Source organism: Excalfactoria chinensis, chromosome 8 (assembly GCF_039878825.1).
Source record: "Excalfactoria chinensis isolate bCotChi1 chromosome 8, bCotChi1.hap2, whole genome shotgun sequence".
In the NCBI taxonomy this organism is placed as follows: Eukaryota; Metazoa; Chordata; class Aves; order Galliformes; family Phasianidae; genus Excalfactoria; species Excalfactoria chinensis.
The window spans coordinates 17,386,959-17,408,332 of record NC_092832.1 but is presented as its reverse complement, the minus strand read 5'-3'; the positions used below and the strand labels follow the sequence as shown (position 1 = coordinate 17,408,332).

At 38.4% G+C, this 21,374-nt stretch overlaps 1 protein-coding gene across 4 annotated transcripts; it reads left to right on the top strand.

Moving 5' to 3' along the window:
• Window positions 1–212: 212 nt before the first annotated feature.
• Window positions 213–18,246, top strand: PTGFR (prostaglandin F receptor). 4 transcript variants are annotated; one of them, XM_072343199.1, is made up of 4 exons: window positions 213–331; window positions 1,358–2,205; window positions 16,053–16,307; window positions 17,328–18,246. In XM_072343199.1, exons 2-4 carry the CDS (start codon window positions 1,417–1,419, stop codon window positions 17,346–17,348), a joined length of 1,065 nt encoding a protein of 354 aa, XP_072199300.1. In that variant the 5' UTR covers window positions 213–331; window positions 1,358–1,416; the 3' UTR covers window positions 17,349–18,246. The 4 variants fall into 4 exon arrangements, with proteins under 4 accessions (XP_072199300.1, XP_072199297.1, XP_072199299.1 ...); XM_072343196.1 differs by having other exon boundaries at window positions 16,053–18,240; XM_072343198.1 differs by lacking the exon at window positions 213–331 and adding an exon at window positions 426–527 and having other exon boundaries at window positions 16,053–18,240.
• The last annotated feature ends 3,128 nt before the right edge of the window (window positions 18,247–21,374 follow it).

The window sequence follows — 21,374 nt, the reverse complement described above, 5'->3', positions numbered from 1 at the left end:
GCATCTCTCCCTATTCCGGTCGGGGCTTTTGATCCCAAGCCATAGAGGTAGGGCCTATGCTCAGCGTCTTCGAGGCCCGAAGAGGGCTGGGAAAAGGTGACCCTGGTCTGAGGCAGGTGCTGCACGCCCGCTCGGCGCACCACCGACATCGCCCTCACCGGGGCCGTCAGCAGCGGGCGGAGAGGGAGGCCGGGAGGGAAGGCGGAGGCGGACGGGAGGCGGGCGGCGCCGGGCTGTCGCCGGGGGGAGGCGGTGGCTGCGGGCCGGGCGGCGGCGGCCGGCGGGGTACCGCGCTGCGCCGCCGCGCCTCTCCCGGCGCAGCAGAACGGAGGTGAGCGGGGGGCGGCGGTGGCGGAGCGGCGGTGGCACTTGTGCCCAGCGTGGTGGGGCGCTCCGCCCCCGGCGTCGCCGTACTCTTAAGGGCGCTGCTCGGTTGCGCTTCCCCGCGGCTCCGCTGTCCTCCACGTGCCGGGCGCCCGGAGCCTCGCGGTACCGGAGCTGCCGCGCTGGCAGCCCCGGGCAGGGAGGTAGGGGGAGGACGGTGCTCGGTCCGGGTGCGTGCCGGCTGCGCTCTCCGTCGGCGGTCCTTGGGTGTGGGCTCAGCTGCTTTCATCGGGTCTGTTTCAGTAACCGAGCCACTTCACTGCCTCTTTGTGTTATGCGCTGTTAAAGCCTACTGGTTCTTTCTGCATGGGGAGTTTTTGCCATCAGGAATGTCCTGAGATGGGAGATAAAGTGTAGAGTAACTCGCAGAATTGGCTGCTCTATAAGTGATCGCTTCAAGTCCAAGTTCAGGGAGGGAACAAATTCGCGGGAGGCTTAACTGTCAGTTATGTTAAAGCTTTAAAACATCGGCTTGTGAGAGGAGAATGACTTGGAAGATGTTGTGACATTGTTTTGAAAATAAGCGCTTAAAGTGAGGGAAGAAAAACAGTGTGATTATCATCTCTGAACATTCCCAGTCCAGTATTTCATTTTTGACTGTGTTCGGGTTGGTGAATACTTTCATTCTAGGAGTATGTTACAAAAACGTTTGTTTATATACATAGTTTAACCACAAGAACATACTTATTTCTCTGATCAGATGTACATGTACGTTACGTATATTATATATTGTACTTGCAGAAAATATCAAGGTACTGTAAAGTATATCTACGTTGAATAATGCATGCAGATAATTACTTTATCCTGTGGCTGCTGCACTATAATATGATGCCATATCGTAGCACTCAGAGAACAGGAAAATTAGATTTGTACCACAGACTAACATTATGGGATTTCTGCTTCAAATGTCATTTAAACAATGGTATGCTTTTTACACTGTGTATGTCTTATTATTTTTATTTTTAAATTACAGATGCCTTCTGCTTGCAAGGCTGCTGAAATGTGTTGAGCGCTGCCTCTCGTCTCCTAACCATGAATAGTTCAAAATCACCAGGGCTGGCTGGATTTGGAATCTTAAAAAACACCACCTGCCATACGGAGAAGAAGATTTCTGTTTTCTTTTCAATAATTTTCATGACGGTGGGAATCTTGTCCAACAGTCTCGCAATAGCAATTCTCATGAAAGCGTATCAGAGATTTAGACAGAAGTCCAAAGCCTCCTTTTTGCTTCTTGCTAGTGGCTTGGTCATCACTGATCTCTTTGGCCACCTCATCAACGGAGCCATCGCAGTGTTTGTGTATGCATCGGACAAAGACTGGATTCGTTTCAACCAGTCCAACATTCTTTGTAGTGTTTTTGGCATCTGCATGGTTTTCTTTGGTTTGTGCCCACTTTTCCTGGGCAGCGTGATGGCTGTTGAACGTTGCATTGGAGTCACCAAGCCAATATTTCACTCCACAAAAATGACTTCTAAACATGTGAAAATGATGTTGACTATGGTATGTCTGTTTGCTGTTCTTATAGCTTTGCTGCCTATTCTTAGGTTTAGAGCCTATCAAATTCAAGCATCGAGGACCTGGTGCTTCTATAAAACAGAACATGTTGAGGACTGGGAAGACAGATTTTATCTCTTACTTTTTTCTTGCCTTGGGTTACTGGCCCTTGCTATTTCATTCTTGTGCAATGCTGTCACAGGAATTACCCTCTTAAGGGTCAAATTTAAAAGTCAACAAAGACAAGGCAGATCGCATCATTTTGAAATGATCATTCAGCTCTTGGCTATAATGTGTGTTTCTTGCATTTGCTGGAGTCCATTCCTGGTAAGAGCCTAATGTGTTTGCCAATTTTTAATGCACATCACTGTATAAAACTTACACTTTTTATCTCCAGGTTTAAAGGTGCTTGAGCTGTGATAATTGCTCCATTCATATTTTAATGTATTTATTTTACAGCATGTTGCCTGTGATGTATGTACATTTGCTTCTATGTCAAAATTAGTAATTATTCTTTACTTCTGGTCATAAGTGAAGTACATTGAGCAAATAAAACGTGTAGGGACTGTGAATGCTGGTGCTGTGAAGCAGACAGTGGTAGCAGAGGAGTAGTGGAATAATTTAAAACAAATATTGACCTCGTCCAAAAATTCAGTGAAATCTTGGAGTGGCAATTCTATTTAGTCTGTACTGTGGTTCCTGTCAGTTTTTATTTATGCTAGCCTGTTCTTTGTTATTATTACAGTTTACTGCTACTTGCGAACTATGCTACAGAAGATAACAGTTAAGAACATAAAAACTCTCCATTCCATTAGCAGGGTATTAAGGGCTTTGCTTTAGCGTTATGCAAAAAACAACAGCAGTTGGCAGTAGGTTAACGTAAAAATTTGATTCAGACCTGATCAAGCTGTGTTTGTAATCCAGACAGATCTCTAGCAAAGCTGCCCTGTGCGCTCAGGGCTTTCTCAGCTATGCAGGCTGTAACTTAGGGTTCTGTGCTAGTAAGTGTTGTGGCTCTTCTGAAGCAGTCGGTGGTGCTCAGGGTACTGTGTGCTGTCAGCGAGTGGTGTCAATGGAAATGGGGTTATGATGTGGCAAAGAATTTGACGGCTCCTGTGTTATGATGGCTTTTTGAAGGTGTTTAATGGTGTAAACCCAACCGAAGCTGCTCTAATTTTTTCCTGGGGTGAGAGAGGTTGAGTCAGAATTGATATTAAAGCTCAATTTGCATCCTAGATACAGTGATAGTTTTTCTCTGATGTGAACAAGGAGTGTATTTGGTTAGAGTTTACAGAAATAGAAATTTAAATCTGAGAGCTGAATCAGATCCAGTCATTTCTCATCCACTCACTGGCTTTGGTGTAATGTGGAGATACCTGAACTGCTTCTAAATAGAATTCCAACAGCTGCAGCAGCTAGGTACATCTGGCAGATAGCAGCCAATTAACCTGCTGTCACAGAGAGTGTTGAGATATGCCTATGCCTCACTGAAATGCACAAACACTGTCACTTGTGTTCAGCCGTGACAGAATTTCCCATGCTTCTCTGCTGATTTTTCTAGAGTTGCTCTACAACATAGTTGAAATTCATGTTAGCTTTTGTCAGTGTCCTGATTGCTGAATATGCAGCATAGATAAAGTCATCAGAGCAGTCCAGCAAGCTCATGTATTGACCTTACTTCCAGTAACTTCCAACACTTCAAAAATTCATTTGGAACAAGACACGGAATGGTTATCAAGAAGAGCAACAGATAGGATGGCTTTAATTTTCATGGGTAAACAATATTTTATCCTTCTCTGACATTTATTTTCATACAAAGCAACTTTCCTTAAAGGCTGCAGTTACTTTGCTTGTCAAAAGAGCTATAGGTATTTTTCATTAAAAGAGATATTGCACTTCATCTAGGTTGTAGTTTACAATGAAGTTCCCAGCATGAATTTTTTTTCAGAGCCTTTTTAAAGCATGGTGGTCTCATCAGCTGGTGATACAGATCAGTGAATGGTTTCTTCTTTAAATTTGGTGCATGGTAGTTTTTGAGAATGAGTTGCAGATGAAGGTGATACGCAAGCGATTCTGGTCTATTCATCAGGTGCTTTCTGTGCACTGTGAGCTTTCGGTGCTTTACTTTTACATTGCTTGAACTGAGGTGCACCATACTATCACCAAAGTCAGCCCATTGGTATGGAAAAGAGTTTTGCACTATGAGCAAATAAATGTGAGAAAAGAGAAGTTTAAAATTCAGTGTAAGATAGGATCTTATTCTAGGAAGTAAGTTTCAAGGAAGCGAACAATTAATGTGTTAGGCAGAGGGTTTGGGAAGTGCAACAAGACCTGGTCCTTGTTGTAGACTTAGCTGTTGGGATTGTAGAATATGCATCAAAATTAATGATCTGAATTGCAGACTTTGCTTTGAAAGCATTCTGCTCAGAAATCACCAAGAGAACTGTAAGCACTGTGTTAATGTAGCAAGCTTCGTTGAACAGCAGTGAAGCATACAGATTGAGTGGAATAAAGTTTTGTTAAGATCGTACTGCTAAAGTGCTTCAATGAAGAGGTTCAGAATTTATCAAGGTGCATGATTTATGGTGAATTGCTGATTCAAATTTGAAAACTCTCAGGGCTTTTAATTTGTGAAATTTATGGTTTAGATTACATAGTTTAAGCAGCTTATAGCTACAAAAGTTAATTTCAAAATTAATATATTCAGGCATCCATAAATTAAATCATTTGGCAAAATATCTAATTACATGTTTGTTTTGCATTCATTTGCCTGTTTAATTAAGGTAAAATCTGGAAGTCAGTATTAGTCTTCGAAACTGAGAATTTTGCCCATGCCCTCTGACCTGTGGGGTGTATATGATAAAATGTTATTTGGGAGTGACTCACCCCTGTCTAAACCAAAGCAATTAGAAACCAAACAAACATTTTGAAAAGAAGGCAGAGGAAGGTGATATAATTTATCTCACATGTGGTTTGTAAATACCAGGGTTGGGATTTATTCAAAGTGATTCGCCATCTGACAGGGGTTTATTTTTCTTCTGTTTTCAATCTAGCCTGGTGTTACGTCAATTGTAGTGTATGCGTGGATAACAAAAGTGTGGATAACAAAAGTCTATCCAATATTGTAATCTGGTGCAGATTTACTTCAATGTTGCATTTCGATACACACACACACACGCACACGTTGTGTGTGTGTTTCAAGTAGAGTTATGTATCCAGTTACTGTCCTTTGTTAAAATCTCCCTTAAATGGCATTAGACAAATCACCCTTCACAGTGTCTGGTGTGGAAATGAGCTTGCAAAAAATAAGGTGTGTATATGAAAAATAATAATATAATCTGTCACCGTCTCTGTTTTAAGACACCTGGAGATCAGAAGCGTTTTGCAGAAACAGAGACTGTGGTTTAGCTGGGACTGTTGGACAGGGACTTTCTTCTGTTTTCTTTTGTGAAGCTCTCTTTTTTTCTTGTTAGCTTCTCAAAAATGGGCAACTTTCTCATGTTCTCTGCAGCTGTGTAGGAGTCCTTCCATAAGGGAGTGAGGGAAAGAAGGAATTTATCATTTAAGGAATGTGATTCCTTAAATTTCTCCATGATTCTTAAGTATATACAGCAAGGGTTCTGTTGGCTGGGACTTTCAACCTGCTTATTCCTTTGTGGGGAAACATTGTTTTGAAGAGCTGAAAGGGTGAGGAAACTGGCACAAAAGAACAAGTGAAATTCATGAGTTTTCCAATAATCTGTGCGGTCAGTGATTCACAGAGGCACATTTATTCTTACAGTCCGAATCATTTTGTTTTGTGATGGATAATTCCAGGAATATATGTTCCGAAGATAGTAACGTCGACTTCTATGTGTAATAAGTCATCGTTTTTCACCCTTGCTTGTCTCAGGGTATGTGAATTTTGTCGGATAAATTTGGTCCCGAGGGTTTGGATTCTCAAAGCAAATAGCTGGGCTGGGGCATTTTGTGACAAGTACTGCTGATGACATAAATTGTTTTATAAAGCTGGCCTGCCATGAAACAGCTTGGCTTTGGAGCTATGTTCATTTGAGCAGATCCTGACTTAGTACATCAGGCTCTCTGGGGCTCAAGGGATAGACACATTTTAAATTCTATTTCTGTGGAAGCAAATTGAACTTCCTGTAATTATGGACAGGAGGGGTTTATTTCACAGAGAATTTGTCTACAGGAACAAATTATGATATAGAGAAAAGTCTAATCCTTTTCATGTGTGAAACATGTCTTAGCATGCAAGTCTTAGCATCCTCTCTTCTTTTTTTTTTTTTTTTTTTTTTTTTTTTTTTTTTTTTTTTTTTTGTTGGAAAGGATCTCAGCTGTTTATTTCATATAATTAAATCCACTCTTGTTCAGCTGTTATTTTCACTACCTAGGTTAATTTCTAGCAGTCACTTCTCATGTCATCTCTTCCCTTTCCAATTTGTTATTCTAATTGTGTCTGAACTCTGAATTGGTGCCCTCCAAATACAGTGTGGCTCAGTGGTTGCTTTTTGTGCGTCGAGGACTGCAGTTAGCTTCCAGATTGTTTAATCAGTCCAACCAGAATTCCCATCTTTGTGACCCTCCAGTGGAAACACTGCTGGAGGAGGTGAGAAGGGCAATGCTGTGTTGAAGGGGTGGCTTTTAGTGCAATATCCTTTCTCTGGCCTCTGAACCAGTTGTTCCACTGGATATTTCAGGTGCTGAGGCAAGCTCATGTTTGGTATGTGATAAAGGAGGTTGGTGGACTGCAGGCCTTAAAGTAACTAAATTCTGGGCCATGTTGTTGCATATAATAGAGGGCACTTTTCTGTAGAAGGCAGTCCTTTGTGCATGTCATTTTCATGTTTTTGTATGCGTACTCACATAAATACATGCACAACAACACTTTACCAGGAGTTTATACCCAAGTAGCACTTGAAGAGTCTTAACATATTCATAGTCTGATTTTCCTTTGTACTAATGTATGCTTATATGTGCAAGGGGAATCATTTATATGGGCTCATTGCTTTCTTAGCATTGTTTGCCTCCAAATTTTGTTGGTTGCTTAAGAACTTAAGTTACTTAAATGTTCTCTTGTGCTCTCTGGCTGGTGATTTTCATAGTTGGAAGATGCAGTAGACACAAGTTCCAGGATGCTGGTCCATGTTTCACCTGTGGTGCCCTTATAGTTGAATTCAGGGCAGCCTCCTGGCTCTCCTGGGTGGCTGCTTGGCCACGCACTGCTAATGGATGTTGCCAGTCAAAGCTGCAGGCAGCATGAGCTTGCTTACTCTACAGGCACTGTGAATCTTAGAATCATGGAGTAACTTAGGTTGGAAGGGATCCAACCCCCTGTCATGGGCTGGGTGCCTCCCACGAGATCAGGCTGCCCAGTAATCCATCCAGCCTGGCCTCGGGAACCTCCAGGGATGGGGCACCCACAGCTGACACTTAGGGATGTGTTGCTGAGGTGTCGCTATGCCATTCCTAACATGCATTGTAGGCTGAAAGATTTGTGAAATAAATTGCTGCCTTTAGAGATTAATGAGACCGAGAGAAAAAAGAACACTGATTTTGAGTGAGTAATGCTCAAATGATTAAGCTCACCTAAAATAATTTTGAATTTTAAAGACACTCTTTTAGTGTTCAGAATCATTCTGTTTGTGTTTTCACCTTTTGCAGTTTGTAGAGCTTTTAATGTCTTTGCATTTCTGAGAAATATGATTCATTTTTTAAAAATGTTTCTTACTGTGGGCCAGGGCTTAGTTTATCACAGACTACTTAGAAAGTCTCTATTAAATGTGGCTGTTTGTAATGCAAATGTAAACGTTTGCCTCCCTCTCACAGAAGTCAGGCAGTTGAGCAGTTCTCAACAGTAAAGAAGAAATGAGCAGTAGTCAGCATATTGTCCTGCGGTAGGGATGGAAACCAGGAAGGAAAGAAGATCTGGAGATAACAGGTTGTCCTCTACCAGTAAAGACTGGAAGAAGCATAATTATATGTTTTGTTATTTATGTTTACTTGTGCTGCTTGGAAAAACTTATGTAAAGCCTTTTTTCTGAAAATGCAGTGCCACCAGGATGCAATGAGTTTACTTTGCTTTGGAGAGATTAAGTAGGGTAGGCAGAATTTCAGCCATGTGAAAACATTTCATTTTCAAAATAATGTGCTACTGTTTTTCTTTCAAAATTGCTTGCCACTTGATTCTTAAATTTGAATTTTAACTACAAAATTGAACCATAATAGTCTGTAAATTGAAACAATATTTCATTCCAGATAGATGTCAGTGGCTATCACAGAACATTTTGATTTTATTTTTTTTTTCCAGTTTTGAAGTTACCATTCAAATTCTGAAAACCTAAACCAAGTTACCTACCCTCCTTTGTTCAACTGGCATGCTGTGATAGATACAGAAAGTCTGAGGTACTTTCCAGTTTTGTTTGATAGGAGTGGACTCTCCCTGTTTCATAGGTATGACACTTATTCAGGCCTTTTTTGCTTGAAAATATTGTGCACTGCATAACCGTTTTTGGAAAATAGCGTACACTACATACCCATTTTTGGATTGTTATTTTAGGAAAGATCTTTCTTCTGTCTATCAGAAGCCTTTAAATGGTAAACTTCTTGTGGAAAAGCCTCAGGGACAAATACACTCACATGGAGTAACTCCAGAAACTCACCAGGTTTCACAGGACAGATTTCTGTGTGCAATACACATTCATATATTTTATAAGATAATCTTTGAGTTATTATGATGTTAATTCTTATTTATAATCACTATGAAAAATACTACTTTTTAGCAGAAGTTCCTTATCTCAGTAGTGTAGAATCTGTTAATGTCTGAGAAAATACTTTGGTTCCACCTGTGGGATATAGCCTCTTTTAAAATAGAGCAATTCTAATTTGATTCTTTTCATTGTTGTTTCATCTGCCTTTAAGACTTAAATTTTACATTTGTATGATTAGGAATTGAGGAATTGCAGCTGCTTACTTGGGCAGGAAGGAGGAGTTCTGCATATTGTGTGCATATACAGTGTGGAGCAGAACAGGAACACATTGCCATAATGGGATCTGTGAATGCTGCTCCTAGAAATCATGATGATCAGGTAGCAGAACATTGCCAAAATGACACTACACAAGCAGTTATGTTGAAGTTTTGGTAAATGCAGTTTATTTTTTCAGATTTCATTCTCGTATTGGATGAGATGAAATAGCTGAGGAGGAGAACCTGTAGGCAATACACCACCTCTTGCTGAAGGATACTTCTTATCTGTTACTATTACAGGCAGAGCAGGAGAGAGGTAAAGAGTAAGCTTTTTCTTAGGTGCTCCTCTTAATGAGCTGTATGAAGACTTCTCTGTGTTAAAATACTGGTTTCAGCATTGGAGCTGTTTCTGCATGATTGCTGAGTAGTGTCTGAATACTAAATTCCCAGAACCCAAGAATTACTTTCTTATTGGAGAACCAGAAGTTAATGTGTGATCTCCAGCTGCTTGCCATCTCAGACCTGTGTGCTGCCAGCACTCCCATGTACCTGACTCCATGAAATGGTGTTAAACAGTCCATGCGAGTGATAGCAATTCATTGTATGATTTACAGTGTATTAGTGAGTTAGAAATAAAAGCGAATCCATTTAATAGTCACTTATGTTTACCAGGAGTGCGGGTTTGCAGAAGTACTAAGAAATAAATAACTCTTAAGTGGAGATTTGATTTTTAGTTTCCTCTCCACCTAAATGGTCATCCAACTGCACAGCAGTCCCTTCTAATTTATTTGCCAACCTTAGAAATAAAAATATTTTAAATTAAATATTTCAATTTTGTAAATCTAATATAAATTTATTAGCTCTGGTAGTTCAGTTCATAGCTTCTGAGTGCACTTCTCTCGAGTGATATATGGAATAAGTTACTTTAATAAGGGAATGCTTCACACCTTCCTTTGCCTCTAGCCAGATTTGTAAATACAGCAAATCAGTTAGCATGAAGTCAAGAAGTAACTAGTGTTCCAGAGTAATTATACTGTCAGCTAGCTGAACAAAAGTATGTGTAGTTTTGAGGAGGAGAAGAGAAAGGAGAAGGGACCATCAGTTCAATGTTGAAATATCTGGATTCTTTTGAAGAAACAAAGAGAGACGACCTGGAATGTTTCGTTCAAAGCCCAGCTGAATGTAGGTTACTGTAGGTACCGTTCAAGTGGAAAGTTGACAGAAAATAAGAGCTCTGATTTTAGTTAGTGTTTGCTAGTATGTGCACACCAAAGACATTGCATTTCTGCCTTACAGAGAGCATGATAATGCCAAATGCAGTTAAGGTATAAATGGTGAGTATAATGTTACAGCGCTCAACATTTTGTTCAGTAATTTTGATAAATTCTTGCATACATAAAAATGTCATTTCAAATGATGCTTCTAAATGTTTGTTCAGAAAGTATATTGCCATGCATAAACATTTCGCCCGGAGCTGTAAAAACACAGATGGTGAAATATCCCCCTGGTTCAAATGGCACAGTAATAGAGTGCAATGGGCTGTAAGTCCTCTGCAGACCTGAGCCTGCTTGAAGAGAGCAGAAAGCCCAGAAGAATTGATTGGCCTCAGCAAGGAGTAGTTATCTGGCAAGGTCAGGTGATGTTGTCCATCTGCTGCCAGGCTGTGGTCCTTTGGTGTTTAGTTGCGGTGAGGTCTGACCTATCAGTTTTGAAGGGTGCTTTTGATCTTGCCAGAAGAAGAGATGCTCACATTCATGAAGCTGTGTTATTGACATTTGAAGAATTACGTGATAGTATCGACTGAGTCTAAGAAAGAAAAATCTAAAATTGTGTTCACATGCTTCATACAAAATGTTGCATTCTGTTTTGCAGAATGACAGAATTGTAGGCGTTGGAAGGGTCTTCTGAAGATAATCTAATCCAGCCCCCACTGCTAAAGCAGATTCTGAGCTTGGAGGGTCTTTTCCTTTACAATTTCTAAAAGGCTTACATAGCTCTGTGTTAGAGATATGGAGCACAGGGAGGCTAAATAAGCAGCCACAGGAGATTTTGCAACTTGTTCCAAATCTTTTCAGGTTCTGTCTACTCCTCATTTATGTCCTGTCTCTCCCATAGGGGACTGTGACTCTGGAAGGGAAGATGTCTTGTTCTACATTTAACAGAATATTGAGTAAACTGGGATGGTTAAGGATGTGTAACATGGCAGGTAGCTGTCACCTTTCTTGATTTATATGTGATAGATTGGAACTTGATTTCAAGAGGCAGACACAGATTTTCCCCCAGCTGAATAGTGAGGCAGTGGATCCATTATTAATTTAAAATGGCATTGTATTTCTTTTTTACAGAATATGTGGCATAAAAGGAGAATCCCTTATTTTACTTCTGCTTGCAAAGAGCTAATTCTGCAAAACTTTACACATGGAGGCAAAAATAAAATGAAGCATACTTGGCTTTGTTGCAACAAATACTCAGTTTGTATACTGCAGTATTTATGAAACTATGTATGCAATCTGCTCTCAGTGTTTCTTCTTGCTGTTTTTAGGTGATACAAAATTGTACATCAAATTTACATGGAATTTTGATTTCCTGCTCTCTCTCTGCCTCTCCTTATCATTTATTTTCTTACGTTGTCTTTAGAGAATATTATAAATTATTGCCTTCTATCAGATTTTACCTACAGCAAACTGCAACTTCTTTGAAGTGTATTTGAACAAGGAAATTTTCAAAAACAGAAGTTAAAAATAATGAAATATATATTTTTTGTATCCATAGTCCATAGAATACTGACGTGTATTCAGTGTGGTTTAGGAGGAAGGGATTTGCATGTTGGATTCAACATAGGCATCCATGACAGTGACAAAATATAACAACTCTGCAAACACTGAAAAAAAACATGGACTTCCTTATCTTGATGTAAATTCTCATAAATGCTTTCAGTGGAATCCTAAAGAAGTTTAGGAAGGTCTGTAAGGCTCCTACAAAGAAATGGAGACTAAAGGTTGACCAACTACAGGGGAAGAGAATTTCTGAAATTTGTTTACAAACAATGGAATTTGCCTGTCTACTCTGCTTTCCATGCCAGTCTTGTGGTGATGGGCTTTTATCTGGTTTCCTGAAGTTAAGGATAGAACCTGTTTTTAGAGTTTACAAGCTGAAATGTATCAAAGTAATACTAAAGTTTGCCTTATTTCCTAACTAGCTTTAGAGTATGCGTCTTGTTTTGACTGACTATCCTTCAGTCCTAACAGGGATGTAGCTGATCAGCACTGCCATTTAGCTTGTTAGTTATTCTCATCTAATTGAGATCCAATTGGAAGAGAAATTAAAGACATGCTGTTTATATTCGGAGAGTGGTGTGAAGTTCTGGAGCTATTTTTGTTTTTCTTTTCATTTTCTTGCACTGAGCTCTGTACCTAAGGAAAATGACAATTCTCTAATGCTAAATGAAAGATGCAGTTGCAGAAGTCAACAATTCCAGAATGTTTTTAAAACTTTTTCATCTGACATTTTGGATTTTGAAAAGTAAGCTTTATTTGTAGTGAAACCTAAAATTGGAAAAAATAATGGAGAAGTTTAATGCATTGTGTCAAGCACAAGTTTGGACTTGTCTGTATATATTTTGGGGTACAGGGAGGTCTTGGGTTGTAACTTAAACCAGCGCATGAGTCAGAGAAACTTTGTTTAAAAAGTCAGTGTTTTTAACTAATGCTTTTAGAGTTATTTTCCTAAAGAACATTTGAATTGTATTGGTTATATCAAGTAATACTTTTTTTTTTTTTTTTTTTTTTTTTTTTTTCATAAGCCAGGGAGACATATTACAGCTGTATCCATATAAGCATTGTGTAACTCAGCAAAACACTATTTGGGTTTTCACATTACTAAATATGTTAGAAAATGTCATGAGTTACATTTCTTATTTAGCAGCTGGGGATTAATTTTTTGAGTCATGCTGTCGAATCTGCATGGCTATTAAAATCAGTCATATAGATCAAAGGCAACCAGATAGGGTGAAATCATGTTGCGTTTCCCTCTTTCTCTCTGGCTACAAGCAACAGAATTCCTTAGTAGTATCAACCTGATAGACCTGCAGGAAAAGAAAAAAAGCAATTTGTTCTTTGAATTGGTTTCTCAGCTTGGACCTAATTATTCAGCAGTCTTAGCCAAGGAAGAAGATTATTGACACTTCTGTGCCTTCAGAGGAGGTCTTTCTCCCAGGAGTGAGCATTGTAGCAATCTCTGGTTCCAGTTCCTGAACTGGAAACTTGTGCCAGTTGTGACATAACTTTCTCATACCTATGAATCAAAACCAGACTGTCTGAGGCTTTGATTCATCTGAAAACTTGAAGGGATGGTAGTGCATGAGGCCTTTTAACTGCTTATGATTTCAAAATGATTTGAATTTAAAATTAAATAAGGATGAATATTAAAGTGTAATAGTAATAATTTATAATGAACTTAGTCTGTGTTCTTCTCTTTGTCCTCTGTGTTGGTGTGTGGTTGGTTTTATATGCCTGAAGCCTTCTTACACATTGTCTTAGGTACAGAAGTGCTCCCTGAGCAGTGCAGACTGTTTAAAGGAGTGCATCTGTTTCAGTTTGTACCCAGAGATGAGATGATGGAGCCATCTCTGTCACTGGTGCTACTCTGTCGCATGTGTTTTAGGATAAAAATACTTAGGATTATCTCATGCTTGGAGCTGGATTCTTACTCCAGGCCTATGTATAATTCTCAGCCTGACAGATCTTCAAAAAGTTGGTATATTGCTTTATGATAGCTTAGTTATCCTCCCCCCCCCCCCCCAATTAAGAAATAAAAATAAAAAAAGGATATAGTTTCCTATTTCTGAATAACACTCCCAAATAATTTAAGAAAATTCTTATTTTATGAAACAAAATCTGTAGACAACATTTTATCTCAATACTTCCAGTAATGGGATTCACAGCTGATTTGCTTAAGCATTTGGCTATGTGCACAAGCTGTACCTTCTATTTGCTACTTGTACTGAAATGCATTATTCTGTGTACACTCAGTGTTCATAAGACAGAACTTAAATGTCCCAGATGAAGCTTATCCAAGTATCAAAATCCGTAAAATTATGTTGGCTGTTAGATATTGCTTTAAGGACATCCATTTTCCAGACAGAGTTATTTAGTGTTCAGTCAGCAAGTTGAACAACAAATGAGTTTATTCACTTAGAAGTTATTAATACCAAATAGAAAGGAATCTCTCAAGTTTGCTAGACATGTAAGAAAATGATAGTTTTTCAAAATACAGATGCTGCTATTCTTCTTAAGTGACGACCTCTGCTGCCTTTTTTCTGAGCATGAAATTCATTTGGATTTGGCATTTATTAACTCTGCAGACTAAGAGAGAAGAACAAATGGAATTTTGAAGTACTCACAGAAACATCAAGAAGCAAATTAGGAAGCTGTATATCTGTATTAAGCCAAACATGCTATATATCAGATAAGAATGTTGGTCTGAACTCTGTTGTGTTGTCCTTTGCTGCCAGTTCTACTTACACGAATAAGGAGTACTCCGTCTGAATTTGGCTTGTATTGGACCTCTAATAAATAAAATGTTAGACTGTCTTGAGAAAACGTCCCGTGCAAAAGTCAAAGGACTTGTCTAAGTTTGGGTGGGCTGCTGATGTCAGAGAGGAATGCACCCAACAGTTGTGGGGTGAAAGGCAGATTCAGTAAACTGACTTGTAGTTATTTGTATTGGCATGGTGCTCAGACATTCCTCCCCCTCTGCTCACTGGTTCCCAGCTGTGCTTCTGCCAGTCTTACCAGCTTTCCTAGGAATGTTCCTGTGGACTCTCCTCTCTGCTCCCACAGTTGTCCATGCAGAAACTCTTAACCAAATGCCTAACCACACAATCTCCTTTTATGCATTCACTCTGTTTTGCATGGAAAATAATCCCCAGGTGTGGTGACCTGCAAGATGCATACAGGGACTTGCAATATTGAGAATTATCTTGAAGAAGTAAAATGGGTTTGCTAGAATCTTGAATGGTAGCTTTTTTCCTCTTCATTTTTTTTTATTTTTATTTTTTTTTAAACGATGTATCTATGAAAATAGGACTCTGCACTTGTACAGACTGACCTACCTCTCATCACTCAATAAATCAGTGTACTTGTAGCACCAGTTGCAAAATATCGCGTTTCTTAGTTACTTAACTGTATCGCTTTAAATGCTTTGGAACTGAAAGCTGTGCAGTGTTTCATCTTTCTACCAAAAAAGTCTTCATGTGCTTTTAGCATTAATAATAGAGAGAGATAATTTACCATCCTCTGTCACATTCCTGGCTTTAAACAGTCGGGCTTTCTTCACACAGGAACTCAGGTTACAAAACCTCATAGGCGGAAAGCCTACAGAGGTCTCTGCAGGGCAGGAACTCCAATACTGTGTTTCAGTTGGGCTGGTGATTCAACAATTAGGCTGTAGGTCTGCAAGGCTGGAGGCCAGCCGCACCTTACAGAGCTGTGTTGGGCTTGTGTGCCCATTGGGTATCCTCTGCGAGAAGCAATCCCGCTCTGCTGGTCTGAGAAACTAAATGGTAGTGGGTGGCTGTCCATGTGCAGCATTTCCTTTGTCTTTGCAGGCGAATGAGACCCTCAGCTGTGTTGGCAAGAGGAAGGGTATTGGTGGCTTTTGTCATGATGGCTTAAATTTTCCTAGAAACTTAATCTCTTATTTCTCTTATATCTGTAGGGTAAATAAATCATATTATGTTGCATTCATTCTGATGAAATCAATGTACTGCGTTCTTTATTCAGACTTTCACTTTGGAGCTATGAAAAAGTAAATACTCTTTGTAAAAATGTTTTGTTCTAATGATATCCTCTATCCTTTAAAAAATGCAGCTATGAAAATCTTGTCATGCCTTGCTAGCTTAGGTTCTGGTTAATTTTTCACTCCTTGCTCAATTCATTTTCTGTTTTTGGAGGCTCTTCTCGGTCTGGTCACCAGCACCCATTTAAGTTTCAGCAGAAGTAGTTCAGAAACGCGTTCATCATATGTAAGGCATGAGAGAATTTCTAGAACAATAATTGTTACATGCATGAAAGTATTAACTTTGCAATGGAGATACGCCAGTGCTTTGAAGATGTAATGCTTAATGATACTGTTGAAATTTCACTTATTTACATTCTCACTTGCTGTATTTTTTTTGATGCATAATTGTAAAATATTTAATTTTCAGGTGTCAATGGCCAGAATTGGGATAAATGCAAGTCATTCAAAGGAGAACTGTGAAACAATACTTTTTGCTCTCCGAATGGCAACGTGGAATCAAATTTTAGATCCCTGGGTGTACATTCTTCTCCGGAAAGCTGTACTTAAAAACCTGTACAAGATCACAAGGGGATGTTGTGGCATGCACATCATAAACTTACACATGTGGGAACTCAGCTCCATCAAGAATTCTTTAAAGGTTGCAGCAATATCTGAGTCACCAGTAAGTTCCAAACAAATAAATCTACAGCCACTCAGCTCGACAGCGCAATAAAATTAAACACAGCGTATGAAGAGATGATGGAAACAATGCTTGTAGATGGGCAATACTTTACAATGAATTCTACGGCTCAGTGGTTTGGCATTTGTTTTAAATTGTGAATGATTTTCTCCTGCTGCTTATCAGTTTGATATTGCTACTCCAGAAGATGCACTTGAATGTTTTAATTCACTTTATTGTACATCCATGCCAAAACTGGCTGTAGAATGATAAATCTCCATAGATTTCTCCTAGGTACTAAAGATAACAGGGTTCCAAATACTTTACCTTAGCAGGATTCTTTAAAAAAACACACAGGTGAGAAAATGTTCTCTAAGTTTTTTTTTAAAAAGGGTAGCTGCATCTACCAGTGATACTCCCAAAGCCTTTGCAAAGTCATTGCTTCCTCGGATAAAATCCACCATCCTTTTCCTAAGGGTATTTTTTGTTTCTAGGCAATTCATTTTCCCATTGGATGCATAAAAGGCGTTTTGTTTGTGGCTAGCTTACTAAATGATCTAGTTTGTTTGGTTCATTGACTTGAACTCTCAATTAATTACTGAATTTTTGGGAGAGCTGCAAACTTCATCAGCTTATGTGTCCCTTCCAATCCCTGATAAAATAGTAGGTTCCCTGTGGGAACACAGTTAGAAGCAGATGACCTCAGCTTGCTTACAAGTTACATTTTAGACCTATTGGTGAGTTGTTAGCTTTTTCAGTAAATTTTATTGAAATTAACAGACATAAAGCTGTGGTTAGTCTGTGTCAAGAGTAGGGCTTTTTTATTTTATTTTATTTTTTATCCCCGCACTGAAGAAAATTCCTTGAAGGGTTTCCCTAGTATATAGACAAAAACACTCATAAGGTACCTCTGCTCAATCTGTAAAAGGTCGCACAGGTCTCATGTATAACAGTTGTATAGGGAACTGCACTGTGAGTGTGGTTTTTATTTGTGAAAACAAACTGCATATTTGATGTTTGCAGGGTCCATGTCTGAAGTCCTGAGTACATGCAGTATATTTGAAGGTGTCTGAAAATTTCAAGGACTTTATACAGGGAGTCTTTCACTTCTATTGCTGCTAAAAGAAGCATTGGCTTTTGTGAATGTACTTTGTTTAGAAGCAAAAATGAGACTATCAGAATTTGTATCAGAAGGATTATTTTAAGATATAACTTTTTTATTTTTACCTATTTCAGTTATAAATTCAAATAATGAGTGAAAGATTTGTACATTTGGACTAAATAGTTTAAAACTGATTCACTGAGAAGTCAGTCTGAGAAAACAAAACTATTCACAAAGTACTGATTCATGTTGTTTGTGAGAACAGTTTGAATTGGAAAATAAGAAATCTCAATAAGTTTAAATATTTCATTTTTTTGTTTTGTTTTGTTTTTTGTTTTAAAGTGGTTAGAAAATTATTAATGGGTTAAATATGCTTCTAGTGAAATGAAATGCTTTCGTTTACCCTAAGGATTTTTTTTTTCTGTGGTTTATTTTGCCAATCACAGAAACTACAAAGTGTGTACGTATTTGATGCTGGTATATGCTCAGCACTGTAGCTTCTTCAGAGTTCCACTGAAATCTGGGAGCATTCAGTCAGTGCTCAATTTGGCCTTTTCATTTTGTAGAATGTGGTGCCGGTGTGTATCTGTTGACATAACTTATTTGTTGTTGTTTTAGCAGCTGCAGAAAAATGTTAGTTTGTAAATTGTTGAGGTGTTTGATCAGTGGATGAAGCTCATCAATGTTTCATTTTGTTATATGAGTAAATGTAGCTTGTATAGTTCATACTGGTTGACTTGTAAAACAGAAAAAGTTTATATGTATATGTGATCTCTAATATTTTGTGGACTATTGCAACTATTGTAAATTGCAGAGCTTCATTAAAGTCATCAAACCGTGTCTTGAGAGTTATGATATTTTTGTACAACAGAAGGGAACCTAAGTTGCTAAAGTAAGCCTTATTACAACCTTTCTGAATTCAAATTGACCAGTGCCTTTCACAACAATGACAATAGTGTGAAGGGAGCAAGGACAGTAAGGATACAAATAATAGGTCTGAATGTTCATAGCCCTGTGTAATCAGCAGTCTAAGGCGGACAAGGTCAAGTTCTGATGATCCATTCTTAGAAAATGCAAGTAAAAGTGTTTGTATTCAAATAGCTGCCAACATGTAACACAGATACTGATTAGTTTCACATGCACCACAAGTCCTGAAAAAAATACATTTGTTTTGCTGTTACTATTTTGCCTCGTCCATTGGCAGCTCAGGATTCAGCCACCCATGAATCTGTTACCTCTGAAAGAGATTTAATTACCATTGTGTTTGGTCTCATAGGAGATGTGCTGTGTTGTATGACTTACAAATTATATGTTTTATAGAATATAAGATTATAGAAAAAAAACAACAACAAAAACCAGGACACCTTCCCAGTAGAATCCAAGCATGCTCAGGCAGGAAGAACAGGGCAGGCTGCCTTGTGCTGTGCCACTGAGCTGTGCAGAGGCTGGCTGCCTGCTTGCTGCTGGGCAGCAATTAGTGCCTCCAGAGCACGCAGGGGCAGTCTGGTGGGTTGAAAGTGAATCTCATTTCTGATTAATGACTGAGGAAATCTTCAGGGTGGGAGAATGGGAGAACATTATAATCTAATAGGGAGCTTAAGAAAGGGCAGGCTGTATAATGAAGCAAGTTATACTAAAACAAGTTCCCAGCCTAATCTGAAACTGCTTGCTGAAGCAAAGAAGGCCTTGGTAACAAGTCGCTCATCACTGGGATTAGGCAATGACCTGTGGTTTGTTACCCGAATACAAAGAATGAAAACAAGGCTCAGTGTTGTTTTTTAAAAATGTGATTATGTGATTTTTGAGGTGAAGCGTCTGTCTTTCTATTACTTGTGTGTGGTTTTTTTTCTGTTTTTTTCTTTCCTTTTTTTTCCTTTTTTTTTTTTTTTAGTTATTTGTAGATAAATATATATATATATTTTCTTGTTATTCTTGTTACTTTAATCTGGCTTGTTAGGATTGAGATAATTTTAATACTTGCTAAAACTTCCTGTGCTGACAGTGTAGTGCTGTTATAAAGATGGAGGAAGGAAGGGCTATTTTATAAGTAGTTGCATCCTGTATTCTTGAGATAACTGAACCCACCATTGTGTGGTATGGAATGACTATAAGGAAAAAAGGTAATTACGAGCTCCAATACCCACTGTCCAAAATTTTATTTCAGTTTGATTTTAGTTTCTCACTGCTCTAGAAAGTTATCTGATAATAAGTCACATTAATCTCCCTTATGCCGAGAGTTTTGGCCATGACACTAGTTAGTGCATGATTTCTGTGTCCTTATATCAACTTGTTAGATTTTTTCACTGTATTTTATTCACCCCATCCTCTTGAGGAGCAAGAGAGAGAGAGCAGCAATGTTAGAGCAGAGCCTTCTACCACCACACCTTTCATGGTAAGTAGTAACCTGTATTTTTTAATCACTTTTTCATATCTTTAATAGTGTCTGCTGAATTGAAGATTTCTGATCTGATCCTTAGTACAGTTTGTGCTCCATTTTTATGCGGAGCATAAGCATGCATTCATGGCATACAGTTCTGTATTTAGGTAACTTAAATGCTATGGATGAATACAGACTGTTACTAGCAGGATTCCCTTTCTGAGATCTGAGCTACTGAGCTCATAGCCTGAAAATTCTTTAGAGATTATTTCTATTTAGAAGGGTCAGGTGGTGCAATTGAAAAATATACCTGTATATGCCTGATGGAAACCCAGGGGTCTATTTTAGAGCCTGAATATTTTGCAAAACCTAAAACATTAGGTCTTACTCAGTACAATCTATTCATAAGAAATGAGAAAATGAACAAATATTAGAAAAACACAAATAGCAAGCATCTAGTCAATTACAATTGCTTTGCAGGCAGTCTGTCAGAATAAATCTGACCTTTCCATGGGGAAGAAGAGTCCCAGTGGACATTTCAGAGACTCCAGGTGATGAGACTTTGAGAACGTATCTATGTACCTCACTTCTTCCTTTTTTCCCAATGTCTACTATAAACAATAGTAGTGATGGAACAATAATTAAATATGAAAAATATCATTTCAGATGCTTTTTTTTTTTTTAAAGAAAAAAAAAAAAGCATGTATGCAGTTATGGTAAGTTACAGTGTATTATAGATTCAATCAGGGTTTTTCCTTCTTAGTAAAACTGCAATGGAGTCTTTTTTCTTTTTTTTTTTTTTTTTTTCAAGAAAAATGTCTTGTGATCTCAGGAACATAAACACATGTCTGTCTAGCTGTTTAATTTCAGCACCATGGTTGCAAAATAAATACTAGCTACAGAAGTTTGCAAAGATAATTCCATTTCTTTCTTTATTTTTTCTCCTTTTTTTTTTTTTTTTCCTTTTTCTTTTTTTTTTCCTCCTAATCTACTGCCAGTAGTAGTTTGACAAGTTAAAGCACTTGAGGCTAAAATTTATTATCAGCAAAGCATCCCTACCAAATAGCTACAATTCCCAGCAAATGCAAATGTTTGTGGTTTTAGTTTCTTCTGAAACCAGCATAAGAAAAATACCTTAAGTTCCATTATCATCAGCTATAAATTAATATAATTGTAATCTGAAAAAAATCATTGCATTACATGTTGCAGCAGTATTTTTCCTTCAGATGCACTGATGAGAGCTGTGTAGAAGTGACAGCTCCAACAGGAAAACTACCATGGCAAAACAGCCAGTATCCTACAGTGATTTTTTTGCAAAATCATCTATACAAGTGATAAAGTCTAAATTTCATATCAAGGTTCATTTTTCTTTTTTGTAATACTTAACAATCAGTGACTTTTAATTTTTAAGGTGCCTTAATTATCAACCATTAAGTCCCCAAGTGCCTGAACTTTTAAACAGTCATGAGGGGAAAATGAGGAAGGCAGAACTTTAATCCATGATTATCTGAACTGCTTCAACACCCACTTCCTAAAATGACAATCCAGTATCTGTGTTGAAGATGTTCTGGTCTGCCAAAACCAGTGTGAC

Coding starts and splice junctions, on each gene's coding strand:
- PTGFR (XM_072343196.1), top strand. CDS start 1,417: ATGAATAGTTCAAAATCACCAGGGCTGGCTGGATTTGGAATCTTAAAA. Junction 2,206..16,052: donor TTTGCTGGAGTCCATTCCTG/GTAAGAGCCTAA, acceptor TTTAATTTTCAG/GTGTCAATGGCCAGAATTGG.